This window comes from Polyodon spathula, chromosome 13 (assembly GCF_017654505.1).
Source record: "Polyodon spathula isolate WHYD16114869_AA chromosome 13, ASM1765450v1, whole genome shotgun sequence".
NCBI lineage: Eukaryota > Metazoa > Chordata > Actinopteri > Acipenseriformes > Polyodontidae > Polyodon > Polyodon spathula.
In genome coordinates this window covers 16868208-16886238 of record NC_054546.1, presented here as the reverse complement: position 1 = coordinate 16886238, position 18031 = coordinate 16868208, and the positions used below count along the sequence as shown (strand labels likewise).

Sequence of the window (18031 nt, the reverse complement as noted above, 5' to 3'; positions counted from 1 at the left end):
AGCTTAAAGATCTCTAGAGCCCTGTGTTTTTCGCAAATACAAAGTAACATGAAATAAAAAACAAACTGCAACATACAAAACAGAAAATCATAACATAAAACATAGAATAACTTTTTTAAATTGGGAGGTTTATACCAAAAATACACACATTGTATTTTATAACTGTCAAGGCTCAGCTGTTGCCATAGACACGGTCTGAAGGGAAAGGGAAGCTCTGACTAATAATACAATTTGAAGCGCGTCGTTTAAGAATTCAAATTGTAATGGAAGAGAAGAGATGCTTGTTTCTAAAATGCCTAAACCATGCGTAACTAACAACACCACAAAGAATTTGAACATGAGGGGATGTATGCAGCTGACAGTGACAAAATAATGATGTGCAAATTTTGCAGCTGTCGGCTGGAACGGGAGTTGAAAGATACCGTCGTTAAGCATCACTAGCTGTTTATTGCTTTTGGGGAAATATGGCTTGTTTGCGTCTACAGTATTTTGCATTAGTATGCTAATTCTTTGTTTCATTTCAATGGTGCAAAGTTTGCACTGGAGCAAATGGTTTTGAATGGATTTGAATGAATGAATCTGCTTTGCTTTGTGTTTAAATACTGAGAAACCCCAAGCTTGTTGTATACTGGAGCTCTGCCTCAGTACAATGGGATTGAAAATTAACAAAATTTTTATGGATAGGTTGCTGTCTGTGCAATTACTATGGCAGCCTGTGGCAGAGATCGAATGATGCTTGGTGTTAGATCTCCTTCCTGACCTGTGAGGGCACTAGAAAGAAGGAACAGAGTACCTGTGAGGCGAGAGTGTATTAAATGGAATGTCCAGACAGTAATTTATGTGTACAGAAATAAAATAATTTATTTTTATTATCTATACACAACAAAATAATTAAATAACAAAAGAAAACAAAATGGTGTGAGGGAAGGAGTGCAGGGGTGAAATCCAAAACCGATCGTGATAACTCGTCTTTAATCGTCTTCGTGGTAAACCATACATAAACAAAAAAAGACAAAAGAAATGTTAGTGTTTTTTTTTTAAAAATCCCGCTGCACCAAACTAGTCTCTCCCTCCACCCGTTACTCCTCCTATTTTACTTTCGGACCAACCCCGAACACAGTAGTACGTTCCCGTATGTAATGTCCCGCCTCTGTAGTCAGTGGAACACCAATCCCCAACTGACAAGTGTCCTTATCCTTCACTTGACTCCAGTGGCTGGAATTTACATATTCGTACTTCCGCCCCTCACCAAGGTGCCGCCCCTCAAAAGATGACTTTTGCCATGGTCACGAGATCTTGGTAAGGGAAGTCCCGAGTTGGTTTGATGCCATCTACTGTCGGGAGGCTGAATCACAGACCGAAATCCCTTTGACTCATCACAGTACCCTTAAGCAAATGGCAAGAAAATTTATTCCATAGGGTAGGTGGAAGTCGGCCATTTAGGAAGGGGGCGGAGCTACGGCACCCAAGCTCACTGTAGACGGCGTGGCATCCGAGGATTGGAGGAGCGGATGCGCTCTTTAACCTAGGGGTCACGGGCGAGGGTATAAATAGGGGGGCGTAGCTTCAGTGATCTGTTCCTTTGCATATGGTTATACCAAACGACCCAGAAGGAGCCCGTATTGTTCATACCAAAAGCCGTGAGTGTTCTGTCAGTCTGTGTACTAACAATGTGTGTCTTGTGCTGTTTGTCTTCTCACCAAGAATACTAAACACGATCCGGAGCTGCAGCTGCAGGCCAGCATGAACGCGGATATCACAGTCACCTTTCCACTCAGTAACTGTCTTTGCACCACTAGCACTAAAATCACGCACTGTCGGAACTGTGTCTGTGTTTGTGTTTTGTGTGGGTGAGAAAAGACGGGACTTTTGGTTGAGGGTCAAACCCGTGGGATTTTACAAACAGGAGTGATACACGCTGCTGTACCACTTCCATCATTGTTATTGTTTGCAGGTTTTGCCATAAGGCTCTGGACATTCTAATCATTAATAAACACCCTTGCACCTGTGAATCATTGTCTGTGTAATTAATCCACTCTGCACTGCACTCAACTGCACGTATTCACCATTTTGCCACACAGCACCACAATAGTAGAGCAGTATAAATACTGTATATATTTATTTAATCTTATTGTATTTTTATAGAGGGTGTTGGCAGTATTTACTGTAAATAGGCAGTTAATTAAACAGAGTGGGAGACTTCATGTATGTTACCTTTATTGCCGCTAATGAGAAATTATGGTAAATAAATAATTTTTCAGTGCTAGGTCTGTTTATGTCAAAATGTTAAAAAAAAAAAGCAGATATGAAATATGCACATAGTATTTTATTTATATAACTTTAAGAGTTATTTTATTAATGTGTATTTGTAATAAAACCAAATAAAACAATTTTTTAGTGGATAAAACCGAAATATAATGGAAATTTGTGAAAAACAAAACGAAAAATTATACAAAATAAAAATATTTTCACGGGGCTCTAAAGATCACCATTAAATGACACCTCATAAATTTGAAAAAAAAAGGTTAACCTTGCATTACGAGCCCCTATGTATTTTTTCTTTGCATACCACAATCAGTTTTAAATGGTAAAAATGCACCTCAAATACTTTAACACAGGCTGGCAAAGGGACGATGCAGAGAGGAAATGATTCTGCAGTGTACATGATGGAGAAATTGATAACTCTGATATAGTATATGAGTTTCAAAGGTTTGGATTTAGGATTTAGGCCAGAGTATCACAACTGCAAGAAATCGACCCCAGAGATAGCACTGTCTTTACTGATCACATGTCTGCTCTCAGGAATTGATACAGTCTTACTGAGCACACGTCTGCTCTCAGGAATTGATACAGTCTTACTGAGCACACGTCTGCTCTCAGGAATTGATACAGCCATGGCTCTTCTGCAGAATTTTACTTTCGGTGGCAATTAACAAATGAAATGTAAAGAATGAACCATTACAGAACACAAAACAATAAAACAAGCATTATGGTACCTCTGGCAACAGAAATACATGTGTGAGTGTTTGTGTGTGAGTGTTGGGACGGGGCGGGGTCTATTGTACAATTAATTGAATTTAATTATTTCAACAACATTTTAAACCGAAAAATAGTATTATTTTCAGTCTTAAGTGAACGTGGCTACTGTGGTTACTGTAACTTGTTCTAGTCCTGTTTCTATTTTTGTTTTCAGTTTAGTCTTAATGACTAATGTTAACCTGTGGTTTTAACGTAAATGTCACATTTCTGTTAACCAGCAAAAACATTGTTATGAGTCTTCTATGCCAAATACCCCCATATTTACTGGAAATACACCATCCACTACACAAAATAACTTAAACAGAAGTACAAGTTCATAAAAAACTCACAGTGAAATTAATATAGCGTGATCACTGTGGTTAGTTTATCATTCTTTTCATGTTTTTTTTATTCTGTTCAGAATTGTGCACACAAAGCTGATAGCATCTAGCATTCTTATCTATCTTAAATCAGCAGATACGTCTTGAAATAGATGGGTGCAATATCAAGTTCACCGAGCACTTTATACACTTTATATGTTACGAGGACATTTGTGTAATCCCAGTTCTAACTGATGAGAGCTGACTGTTCAATTAACCCTTATGTGCTTTGATTAACAATGTATTGATATACAACAAGAAAGTAAACAAGCAGCACTTATATCTATATTTTATTCAAAGTAGCACTATGGATATTTTATAGTCTGCATTCAATTTGTAGTACTAGCGCTCAGCCTCTCAGAGTAGTTATTACTGCTGCCTTCATGTAGTGTCTCAGTACTAGGGCAGAATCTGCAGCAAGAGGGTTAAAAGGAAGGGCTGGGAAAGTGGCTTTTAGGCAATGAAAACAGCAGGTCATAGGTCATAACTAATAATCCTGTTGTAACAATACTCTTTTTGAAAGCATTTAGGTGATGGTGTAAAGATCATTAGTAGTGTTTTAAACTTAAAATCATGAAATAAATAAGTTCCCAGAATTGCATTGTCAGACGTTGCTTGTGATATACTTTCTGAAGCGCAGGAAATAATTAACAGTGTTATTATCTTCTTGCTAAACTACAAAAACACCATCACTAAATTATTACTTGCACGAGTCACTCTAAGATCAAGTAAAGGCTTTATATGCGGAGCGGCTCTTAGACTGACAGTAGCTGCCCTAGAACATTGCCTGGACATGGAAACCATCACTAATGGACTCTGGAGTTCTCATTAAAAGAGCTGACAAAGTTGCACGACAGATGTACAGTACACAATGACTTTTAGTCTCACCTGACAGTCTGAGTCTAAGTGGGAGTGGTTTATCCAGCTGTAGGGGATGAATTTAAAAACAGGGGTCTGTGTGCTCAAAATCCTGGCTCCTGATCATTTAAATAATATACTTAATTGAATGGTCTAATGAAAGACATATATACTCAGATTCTGTGGCTCTCAACTTTGTGTGTTGACAAGTGTAATTGTGAAACACATGCCAGGACAGACAAACAGATTCTTATTTAATAAGATCCTTAATAAGATCCTTCTTATTTCTAAGCAACATCATAACCAAGTTTCATCTGCTATTTTAAAAGTGTTTTTCCATAACTCACAGGCACCTCCACTATTTCCGCATCACCGGGGATGTGCTTCAAAAGTGTTGGATACGAGAACAGATCTGTAATGTTACTTAAGAGTCATTTACTGTTTAACAGTGAAAAACATTATCTGTGCCCCACTTGTCACACTCTGTGATGACTACCCTAATATTGGGTAAGCAGAAAAGTGCTACTGTTGGGTATGGCACTTCCAGAGACAAGTGTGTGTATATATATATATATATATATATATATATATATATATATATATATATATATATATATATATATATATATATATACATACATATATATATATATATACACATATATACACACACACACACACACACACACACACACACACATATATATACACACATATATACACACACATATACAGCCGTTTTCCTTTTTTCAAATTTTAAAATTTAAATGTGTGTGTGTGTGTGTGTGTGTATATATATATATAAACACACACACACACACACACGATTTAAATTTGAAAATTTGAAAAAAGGAAAACGGCTGTGTAACAAAATAACAAAAGGAGCAAAAATCAAAAATTAAAGAGGTAACATAGGTACAAAAAAATGTGAATAATTGATAAAAAAAAAAAAAAAAAGATGACAATATGACAAGTCTTTATTTAGTTGGATTTTATTAGATCTATTGCTAATGCTTGTTGCTCTCTGGTCTTCTTTTCATGGAGTGTTTTGGTTGCAATGAAGACCGATATGTACGCACGGTCCTGTTGGTTACAATGCAATGAGACTTGAGTGGGTCTGATCTCCTAGTGCTGGCAGGATTTTAAATCAACAGCCTTGTTCTTCTCATGTCGACAGATCTATGGGTAATTTGTTTAGTTCTTTTCATTCTCTACTCTACAAGTCACAGATCCTAAAGCGAAGTCAAACTGGAATGGATAACTTGGAACACTGGATAGCTTAGTATAGTATTCATGATGTTTTAAATGGTGGTTAAACCAACAGAAAAACTGTGTTTAATTGTACTTATGCCTAAAAGAATTTACCATACCATTATTTTATAAGACGACACACTGACAATCTGTTCCGTTTTCACGATTCTAACATACCTTTGAGATGTTACTTGACCGACTTGCAGAATGCCCCATTGTCTTCTCATTCTGTAAAAGAGAAAATAATTTGATTTGTGCCTGAAATCAATAAAATGTCGAAATCTTCGGCAAACACATTGGGGCAGAGGGAATACTGAAGGTACGTTACACTAATAACACTGGTGGCGAGCAGGGGGGTTCTATCTTTGAAACCTTTTAGGGAAATGAATTTGCAGCGACAAATACAAATATACTTCAATAACATTTCCGCTCAGCTCCAAATTTCAGTATTGAACGCCCAGTTTCGGGCACTGGATATATATGTTCTGTGATTTCACTTATCATTCAGATAATGTAATCACATGGAGCAGCAGTTGTAAATCAGACTTTGAACCTCAGAGATGCTTTTAGATTCTAGCTAAAAGTATTAAATAACAAAGTATGCACCATAACCTATAATACACCCTGTAGACTTGTTACAGCTAGTGTGGCTGATAGGAAGATATTACAGGAGCATCGGGAGAAAGGAGTTGCTGAGTTATTGGAGATGATATGATGTGATCAGTTTATGTGTAGCTAATGTTGAGGAAGTTACTTTTAAAAAGTAATCTATTACAATTACAAATTACTTGAATAAAACTAACTAGCTACAGTAACGTATTACTTAGAAACAAAGTAACTAGTTACAGTTATTACAAATAGTTACTTCTCAGGCACAACAAACAACATGTAACAAAGTATTTTTTCACATAAAATGTATTGCATTACCACATTTAGTTACCTGCCTTAAAAAGGCAACATTAGTTACAAATGGTATCAGGTTCATTAATGCGTTACATGTAATGCACTGCTTCCCACTGTGGGTAAAAGCCACGTAAATACTTAAGGGATGCAACTGACGTGTTCATTGCGTGGCAGATATTCTAGGATACACAATTTTTTTTACATTTGGTCTTGGGTTTACATAAGGGAATTTTGCACATTACAAAGGATCATAAATGCATTGGAAAGAGAATGTAAGATATTTTCCACAGATGGATTTATTTTAAAACATTTAAAACGAGCCAAACACATTTGTCTTGGGCTGACTTGTGCGAACACATGGGGCTGCTTGATTTGAGGCTAAATAATATTCAGCTGCTTGAACTGGAGGTGAACTATTGTTGAATGTGACATGCAATACCGTTCAACAAAACATAAGCCTGTGAAGCCATATGGCATATTTTACTGATCTGCATTCATCATACTATGGGAAAACTCCTTTTTAACCCTGACGATAAATGGAAGAACTCTGAAAAGGCAAAGCAAAGCTCCCTAAGGTTATATTATCTGGAGCAATTCCAGCTTCCCCAAGAAATGCAGTTTTTTTGTTACATTTTAAATTAGTTCAGTCACTTAATTTGTAAGTTTTATTGCCCAAGCTTTGTAACACCCTTGCGACAAGCTCATTGTACAATAGAGTTTCTTTAAACAACTCAAACAGTAAATTACAAAAAGTACATTTTATTAAATTTACATAATATATACTTTTTTTTTACTAATACGTTCAATATTTGCATCACATAATATTCCCAATTCCAATTCCCATTTGCTTTTAATCAATTCCAACACATTACTGATGAAAATTTCAATTAGCAATGTTCTGTTAAAATGAGATTCTCACAGTGGCAACACAATACTTAAATTGAAGTCACTGTTAATCAATTAAATTGGCTTCAAATGAAAGCAGTTGAACAGTCACATCAATTATTATGTCTCTAAAATATGCATTACAATTCCAATCTCTTTGAAGAAATTAGAAATTGATTTAAAAAAAGAATTGCAATTGGAATCAAAGAAACTACAAAATGATATTGCAAAAGTCTACCGGAAGCCATAATAGTAGTACAGTGTTTCATGTTAGATTTCGAAATGTCACATTTTTCAATTATCAGTTTTTCTTTAAGTATATGAAAACTACAAAGCAATATATAATTCAATACTTAAAAGTAACATTATTCAGCAGGTTTCATTCGACTTTTGCTCTGCAAGAATTCTTATGAAATACTGCACTGTTACAGACCCAGAAAATACATTTTTCTGATTGCATAAAGATTGCCTACAGTTTTTTACGTAAAACCTAAAACATTTCTGCACACCTGCTTGACATCTGAAATCCTGTGGTATGAAAACAAGCCTTTCTTTGGAAGATAAAGGCAAAAATAAGTACAGGAAGCAGGATTTACAAAGCATTACATTTGTGCAACTGCTGTACAAATCCTCTCCTGTACTGAGCTACACAAATCGGCAGGTCATGTTTAAAATAAAAATGAATCCTCAGTGTGAAGTAACTGGACAACTTTTTTTTTTTTTTTTTTCTTTTTTTTTTTTAAAGGAGGTCAGGGTTACAGCAGAAACACACCTGCAAACTAGAATGTCTGTAGCAGAAATGGAAAATGAAAAAAGTGCAGTTCCTCTTCCTTTACCGACACAAGGATCTTTACTTATTCATTTTTTAAAGTAAGAATTTCTTCACAGGCTAATTAAAATGTTGCTGTTGAATTACTATCAAACAGTATTTCATTTAGGACAAATATTTTAACTGGACCAGTTTTTTTTTTTTTTTAATGAACTCTCAGAGTACCAAGTGTTTCAGCAAAGATTTCTTCAATCATATGACTTCATCAAGAGTGTTTCCGACATTCTATTTTAAATTACGAAAGAATACTTTATCAAAACCCATTTTTTAAAGCGTAAAAATAGCGTGTGTGGGGGTAACTTCCCCCAAATATCCCATTAGTATGTCACCGCTAACTGGGGATGCGAAGGGGACATACTGGGGACTGTCGTACGCACACACGCATGTACTGGAACACATCACATTTAAGAACTGGTTATCCAATTGTTATTATTTACCATAAAAGTTATTGAGGGTGTGAGATTCAAGAGATATAGGGGGTGTCAGTCTATCATTACATCCATCCATCTGTGTGTCACACTTACATCTTTGCATCTGGTGAAATATTTCATTACTAAATTCTACACTATTCTGTACATGCTGTTACTACATTAAATGGTCATCAACTGATAGCCCTAATTCTGAATTTATAGCCATCATGGGGGGTTGTTACTGGCATACTTGCTATACGTTCAGAATGGTATAAAATGCTACTTGGATTTAAAAACATAATACACCTTTCCAATATCGCTGTTACTGCTATATACATTACCATCAGAGAGCACTATCATAAATGGCAGTACATATTAAAGTCTCCTGAATGTATGTTAATGTTCCACAGAAACAGGTTCTTACCAATGCTATGTTTATGTTTGACAGCCAATTTTATTAGGTTCCTATATGCTTGGGCTGGCATCAGGGAAATTGAAAGAGCTGATCATACATCCTGTATTATGTTGTTAACCCTGTATTGCGTGCTGAAAAAGTAAAACAAGATTTGTTTATGGATCCAGCTGCAGTGTCAAGTGTACTGGACTAAAAATGAATTCATTATTGAAGAGAATATAAAAGAAGAGAGATGAAAATGTAAAGAAACTTGATCCGATTGAGAAGACCTGTGAACAGGATGGATCAGTGGTTCGTAAACATTTCTGTTCGCAGACCACCTTTTTTAATTTTTTTTTTTTTTTTTTTTTTTAATCTCGATGGACCACACAGTAAACAGCATATCTTACTGAAAATTAAGAACATTAATAAAATCACTACAATATTAACTGTAGACTTGCCTTTCTTTGTGTTAATGCGATTGGAGACTTTTTCTCGTGTAAATGTCTCGAGGAAAAAAAATTGAATGGAAACCCCATGATTGAAATATTATATTATTACAGATGCTACAGGCATTTGTATTTTTTTTTTTTTTAATTTTAAACGGTATTGTAAAGATGTTACCGTGTCCTCGAGTTGATAGTGTTGTAGGGATTTTGGTTTTATGTATTCAAAAAATGTATACAATTTTATTCCCATTAAAAAAAAAAAGTCCCCTACATGCTGCTTAACTTTCCAAAAAGAATTATACATAAATAGGAGGCTGTGTGGTTCAGTGGTTAAAGAAACAGGCTTATAACCAGGAGGTCCCCAGTTTAAATCCCAGCTCAGCCACTGACTCTTTGTGTGACCTTGAACAAGTCACCTGTGCTCTGTCTTTTGGTTGAGACAATATATTGTACCCAATGTTTATAATGAATTCCTAGCCCCCTATAGAGGACATTCTGGATTGCATTTGGGAATAATCTGACTTGATTTTATTTTAAATATTTTGAACCATTCAAATACTGTGTGATTCCTATACGATTATGTGGACCCTCTGTATGTGTGTGCTTTGCCGGGGTACTGATCTTATAATTGGAAGCTATAAGCACCACACCATTTTAACACTGTTCTGAGATGACTGCGGCAGACAGACAGATGACCCTCACAGTTCTGACGTAGCATAGGGATGATGAGTAATGTTTGTCCAAGTTCAAAATAGAAACTACATTAACTCAAAATCCATCATCTTCAATTAATTGACCAACCTGTCACCCGCTGCTCATTGGTGACTGGATACCCTGGCAACCGCATGAGAAAGTATTATTACCCTACCAGCATTACAAAAATATGCATAAATGACTAAAAAACACAAATCATCTTCCAAATCCAGGGACACAATCACCATAACCCAAGAACAGCAGGTGCATCGTGTTAAGTGTTACTCAACCTTAAAACCTAGCAGCAGGAGACAAAAACCTTCTAAAATAAATGTAGAATGTCACAGCAAAGTCTAGACTGGTAGAGCAAATAAGCCTGAAATGGAGATAGCCATAGTTATATTGCACTTGGCTGTCTTTGAAACTTTAAAAATGTCAGTAGAAAACACTTACTGATAGACAGGCAAGAATAAAAGTATTACACCTTTAATAAATGATGAATAATATGGCACCAGCACTTTTATTGTGAAATGTGCAGTAAACATATAATGCATTAAATACTGTGCAGGCCACCTGAATACCCAGCCTGCAACCAAGAAATGCTTTTTTATAGCAGATTACTAAATTCAGATAAAATGTTTGTACTTATCGCAAGCAAAAACACACTGAATTGTAATTTGCATTCTAACTGTTGCTGCTTCCTACGTGCTACTGCTTTCCATATTTAGCATGGTAACCCTACAGTAAATCTGGTCGAATATCAAATCAAAAATCACTTTTTAAAAGACCGAGTGGTGCATCCAGTAAAAGGCGCTCCAGGAAAAGCGCAGGATGTACCCTATAGCCTGGAGATCGCAGGTTCAAATCCAGGCTATGTCATTGCCGACTGTGACCGGGGCATTCCATACTGGGGAGAAAACTGGAGTAAAAACTACTGGCAAAAAGTTAAAAAAAGACCTTGATAAAGCCAGGGAGCCAGCCTGTGCCACCTTGTTACTATTTAACAGCTAGCTCTTTGGTGTCTTATTAATAAATTTCACATACTCTATTAAGCATCTACCTTTTTTAAAAACATGAGATTTGCAATCCCAATGCAATACTGAAATTCTCACATAAGTTATGATCCAGAGAATTAACTGGGCTAACAGGAAAAGTGAACATAAGAAACAGGACTGACTGCTGAAGAAAACTTCTTGTCACACGCAGAGAAAGATTATTACAGTAATTTGTATTGCAACTGGGGGTACCTATTTTTCTGGCTTCTCATTCATCATTAACCCAGCAAGGTGCTTTCATTTTGAAGGAGTTTTCTGACATGGATCATGAAATAGCCCACTGGACTACTGAAATCGTTTGTGCATTCTGTTAACAAATAGTTCCCATCTGTCTTTGTGCTAAGCTATACATGTCCAGCAGTTCACAGCCCTGGGGTTATGCTGTCTAGCTCATGCAGAGCTGTGAAAACAATATGCTGAACCAGCGGTCCATCTCTGAGAGGACAGCAGAAGGCTGACTGCAGCTACGCACTTTGTTATTGCTAGACTACATCACTGAGGTATCTGTAATGGAAAACAGTACAATTCGAGAGACATTCAACAACATATAGCTAATAAAATTCGGATGCCAAGAATAAACTGTGAACCTTCATAAACTCTTGATCAAAAACGTACAGCCAAAAACTCAGGACACTATACCGGTAATTAAATATCGGACAGACTTTACGTTACCCTGTGACTGGGTTGGCTGATGTGGTGACGTCAGGCCAGAATGAAAGAACTGCAGAGACACAGATAATGCGGTGCCAAAAAGGCGTTGCTGCGTCGTTTCTTTAAACACAAAGAAATTAAATATTTAAACAAAAACAACACTGCTCACAGAGCAAAATAAAATAATAAACAAAACAATTCATGAACACAAACGAACACTATGGTCAGGCTGAGCAATTGCCTTCACTGATCCTTTTTTTTTATTTATTTTTTGTTTGTTTTGTTTAGTTTTGTTTCAGACTCCTCTCGCTCTCTACACTACTCTCCAACCCATGCAGCCAATCTGCAGATCTTTTATATTCTGGCCGAGGGGTTAACTAGCAGAGTCTGCACAAGTTTAATAATGATGCAAGACTGTCAGCTAATTAAATACTCAGTAGCTGACAGTCATGCATCTTCACAAGGTTCTAAAAACCCACAAAACAATAATACGTAAAGGCGGGGGCTTTCGTCCACGCTGCAACAATAATACAATAAATCATAATACAATAAATAATAACAACACACATATACTATATACATAGGGGGTGGGCACTTTGCCACATACCCACCTGCTTTTATTTGCAATCCTATAAATCTATAAAAATATAAGTAACATTTTTTTTTTTTTTAAACACATGGAACAATGGGCTACGTTTTTCAAAAATCCTGAAAAGAACAAAAAAAACATCAATTACAATTCTGAAACAAATAAAAAATATCTTGACTATTTATAAATCCCACAATGGAATGTCTGAGTTATTTATTTCTGATTGGGTAACTTTATTGCGCTGACGATGGTTGGTAAATATCTTTTGAATCTTACCCAATGCATGTATGTACTGTATGCATGCATGATATACATCATTCATTTATGCACGCTTCAATGCTAGAAAACACCCTACTGATTGCTCTCTTAGTATCAGCCTCCACCAAAGTCAGATATGCTTGCCGTTTATGATCACTGACTTGAAACAGGGAGTTATTCTTTTATGTAATTATAGTAGGTGTCCGCTTTCCTTACTATAAGCTGTGTGGTTTCACATCATGAAAACTGCCATGGTGTTCTGGAATTCTACAGACAGTTTACTTGGCATTCTGCAGACCACAGAACAGTTGCTTTGTTTGTGTGGGTGAACCCTTCCTTGTTCCGGAGTTTTTAAAGACATTTCATTGTGACTTAATTCACAGAATTGTATTGTCACATGTAAAGTTAGCACAGCTGGTCTCTCCAGCTGTAACTCATGTGATACTACTTGATATCCATAAGTATTTGTTTGTGGACATACATAGGTTTGCTTGAATTACATTTTTTTGTTTTTTGAATAAAATACTAAAAAAGGGAGAAGATACAGCCCATGTAATTTTATCTTTAACTGGGCAGACTAGGTGAAAAAGAAATATTCCATATTGGTGTAAAGATTAATTGTGTCTTTCTTTACATGATATACTGTATTGTAAAACAGGTGCGTATCACTTGAAATAAAATACAGGACCAAAACAACAGTGCTCGTTGCATTTCACCAAATGGTTCTTGAATGAAGAACACAAGTTTTATAGTTGGTTTAAAATGTTTGTCTTTTAACAAAATTATTCATACAATTATTTAGTACTTGCTCTGGACCATTACAAGTACTGTGATACTTATCGTACTTTGACACCAGTGTATCGTTACACCCTTAATATATGTATACAATGAATACGATTGAATTGCAGCCAGACCACACTGTAAATTACCTTGATACTGCAGTGTACTTCATTCAACAGTATATAAGTCTAGAGAAGTTAAGCTAAAATTATGTAAGACTGTACAGTAGTTTGACACCAATTAAAACACTTTTTTGACCCCAATTAAAACATTCTTGTCGTCACTTCAAAACTACATTGAGAAGGTCCAAAGGAGGGCAAACAGGCTAATCCCAAACCTTGATATGAACTCTGAAAACAGGATAAAATAATGTAATCTTTACAGTTAGTTATGTAAAATTCTAAAAGGTATAGAAAACGTTATTATTTAAGGGGGGGGGGGGGTAAGACTGAAGTCTTTAAAATCTGAAAAGAAGTTGACATAGTTCACCCAAACCATTACTTTAAGTGCAGTACAGAAACCACGACCAGAGGACACAGCAGGGAATGAAATGGAAATAGACTTAGGACAGAGGGAAAGAGACACTTCACAGAGAGTGGTGAGGTTATGGAATAGGCTACCTAGTCTTGTTGAGGTAGAAACACTTGAATGCTTTAAGATCCAACTTGACAAAGTTTGGACAGCAATCGGGTAATGGAACTGGTTGAGCTGCTGTAGATGGGCAGAATGGTCGCCTCTCGTTTGTAAATTATCTTATGCACTTAAGACATTAAAGGTAGTTCAGAACAAAAGGCAAGATGCAATGTATTTTTCACCCAGACAATAATAATAATAATAATAATAATAATAATAATAATAATAATCTTTATTTTTATAAAGCACTTTTCATAGTGGTGCACCATCACGAAGCGCTTTACAAGATACGAGACTAGGGTGTGTGAACTATGCATCAGCTGCAGAGTTACTTACAACAATTATATAAACATATATAATAGTTTACAAAGTGAAGTTGGCATCATTGAAAAAACAAAACAACCACTACAACATGTGAGTATCATGATCAGAAAACCACCTGAGATAACAATGTCCATGTAAAAATGAGTGACGCACATATGTAGGTACATAGACAGGTGTTCCCATATTGTGGAACTCTCAAAAACCAAATAGTAGCCAAATAATTTTCTACATGTAATGTTCTTGGATATATGTAAAAGTGTGACATACATAGAGATGCATGGGAGCCTTTACTATATCTCTGTTTGGGAGAGATACCTCCCCAGCAGTGAGATAATAAACACTGAGCTGTGGCAAATGGTGTGCTAACAAGGGATGAGCCTTGAAGGGCCAAACAGTTTCATCTCATTCTCAACATTTCCAGTGTTACAGGATACATACTGTAGATTGCAGCTACCTGAGGAACTGGAAACTTAAACCAAGTCTTCACACTAGGTAGGGGTATCTGGAAACAAACATTGTGGCAATGCTAAGCAGAAGCCTAGATGGTGTGATCAATGATTTGTGGCCAGTCATGTAAGACTGGATACAGATGGATGCTTGCCACGACAACTACCATGGATATACGTTTCACATATGGATATAAAAATTGGTGAACTGTGAACTGCCAATATGTTTTTTATTGGATGTATCACGCGTTATCTGTTAAAACATATGTCAATATTCCTTTTGAAAGGAAATATCACTAATGTCTTAAAATAACTGTAGTTAACACAATTGTTCCATGAATGTTCCAAAAAAACATGGTATCTGGCACTACAATGGATTAAATAAATCTGTTTTTACCATGCTTTTAGACTTGGAGTTAGGCTATTGCCCCCACCCCTTCACGGGCTTCTATACTGCCAATAACCAATCAGCTGTTTCACCTATTGACTGACATGCTTTTAGCCAATAACATGCTATGACCCAGAAGACACATCTGGGGTGAAATAACAAAGGAAGTAAGATTAAGATTTATGAAATGACTGTGTTCAATAAGAAGAAACTGCAGAGGCTATGTCATGATTAATTGTTTATTACCACCAGTGTGGAGCTTGACCCATAAACTCAGAAGGGAAAGCCTAAAGCGAAGGCTCAAATGGGTTAGGACAGCTTGAAAGAACCTTAATCTATATGTACCACAGACTTCTGGAGAGCCACAGGCATCTACTGGATACAAAACCGTTAAAAAAAAAAAAGTAATCTATTGTGATATTTTCAAGGCAGAAGTGAAACTGTGCTTAGCAAATTCAATAAAAACAATTTTCTTAAAACACAAAAATGTTTTTTTGGGGTCATTTGGTATCTTTGCTCACAAATTCAAACACTAGCTAGAACTCAAGGTTTCGCCGCAAAAGACAAACGTTAGCCATTATCTTCACTGAAAGTTGACCTTTTAATCCATGGAAACGGATGAGCAACTGACCATTACTGATTAATTATACTGATAAATATCTATCCCCACTTCCATCTATATTCTATTCATCCTAATTGCGGTAATTGTACTGAATAATTATTGTCTATCAGATTGTAATTATCTTCTTTATATTGTATTTACATGTAAAATCGTCATGCTTTTACTACCAATAATCTGCTATGTAATACATATCCTGACTCTAAACACAGACTGCAGATTCGGTACTGCTTCAGAACTCAGTTGAATGTCATTTGTCATTTAGGCTGTCAAAACAAAGTATGTACCAAACTGCAAATGTATGGACAACACAAATAGGAAACTGCAGTAAAGATATACACAAGGTTCAATTAAAAATGTATTGTAGCAGTACCAGCAATACCAAATAACCTGTTTTTAAACTGCATCAACAGAAACCAGTTACCAAGCTATTGTGCTACTAAAGAGTTAGAATAATCTATTCTAGCACTCTGCTTGATTCACTACTCTGTGGTGTAACACTTCTTAAAAGGGGATTGATAACCTCTTCAATTTACTGCTCATCTCCGTCGACAGGGCTATCTCAGCTGGTCAAGACATCCATATTAAATTCCTGCAGTTGTATAGGTAAAGCTTCACTGACTATCAGATTTCACATTGCTTAGTGATCTTGTCACAATGGTGGAGTTTCCATGCGTGTTTCATTTTTAGCTCGAGAAAAATGTCTCGTGCACAATGCTTTTTCGGGTTTCCATTCGCGCTCTTTATTTTACTCGAGAAAACATGGCCTTTCACCCGACGTCACGCAAATGAAGGGTAAAGGTGTGGATTGATATGTAGACTAGCTATATGTAAAGTTCTCGTGCTGTTTTTGCAGATGGCTCATGAAAATGTTGTTTCCATGCACACACAGAGAACTGGTACACGAGAGAATCTAAGCTGCGATTTCTAAATACCTAGTGCATGGTTGTTTAATAATGTTTTACTGCTCTTGCCCAAATTCTTTTTCAAATGTCATTAGTGGGGCGTCATGTCGTATAGTGAACACTGTTTCAACTAATTTATCTTATTCATTAAAACTGAGGAAGTCGGAGGTATAAAATGAAACTGACCAACAAGCACTGCAGATCACCATGGCTGAAAACCGGCAGAGACGGTTCCCTTTCATTCAGGCAATACAGCATATGGGATCAGGTGATGCTATGTATATTACTTCCCTGGCTTATGAAACCCTACCCATCCAGAAGGGCTGACAGTTGCTGAGGAAGCACTTAACACCACGCTTGGGCAAATACGGGTAGTGGGCCCTTGAAAGGGAGGTGGCGGATACTGATGAAACAGACTGAAATGCAACATGAGTTAGTTCCCAAAATTGTCACTGCCTGCTGTGTCTTGCACAAACTCTTGTCAACAACAAAAGCAGGTGTTCAGGAATCAGTGGCTGCCTGCAAGACAGACAGGGGGAAGGTTACCTCAGCCCCAGTTTTAAATGGACAGCAACAATTTGAGGCAACTCGTGCTGTCAGAGATTCTCTCCTTTCTTTTAAGTTGTGTTGGATTTATTATTGTGTTCAGTATTAATGATGCAAACAAATAAAACATAATCAGTAGGTTCATTTGCAGTTTTATTTGGTCAGTTCTGAGAGGGCATAAACAACTTGACATCATGATATCCAATTCACCAACTATATTTATTAATGTGGAGGGCAGACACACATTGTCTTCGGACATAACTGGGATAAAAAAAAGCACAGAAATTAATTCAGTTACAGATATTTAAGCAGCTCACTTGCTCTTAGTGTTTAACTTTTGCATAGTTTTTACAGCAAGGGTATTCTCAAACAGCTGCTTTAATACTCTAACACGTGAACACCGCAGTTCACGGTATATTTGTAAGAGGTTTTATACAGAACTGTAAACCTGCTTGAGAGGGACACAGACACACAGCAAAAAACAATAACAACAAAAAAATCTGGCCACATTATCATTACGGTGAAATACACCACAGCTAACCATAAAACCACCCACTTTCTGCCATCTTGGAACCCACATTAACAATTGACCTGTTCCCTTGCAATATTTAGAGCTGTGTCACATAAGGACAAGCAAGCCCATTTACATTTTCACGAGAAATGCAGGTTTCTATGTGAAAATGGGCATGGTTTTCCCATGTTTTTCATCATTTACATGAGTAAATGAGATTTACTCATACGAGTAAGCCTCTCAAATGTGCATGCGC

The 18031-nt window shown here is 36.4% G+C and overlaps 1 protein-coding gene across 2 annotated transcripts in view; it reads right to left on the bottom strand.

Moving 5' to 3' along the window:
- march8 (membrane-associated ring finger (C3HC4) 8) overlaps positions 1-18031 on the bottom strand; it is a 75235-nt gene that overhangs the window by 23744 nt on the left and 33460 nt on the right. For both annotated transcript variants that reach the window (XM_041267510.1, XM_041267509.1), the window contains exon 2: positions 5685-5735. In XM_041267510.1, the coding sequence (XP_041123444.1) occupies positions 5685-5735 (51 nt within the window). The remainder of the gene's footprint in view (positions 1-5684; positions 5736-18031) is intronic.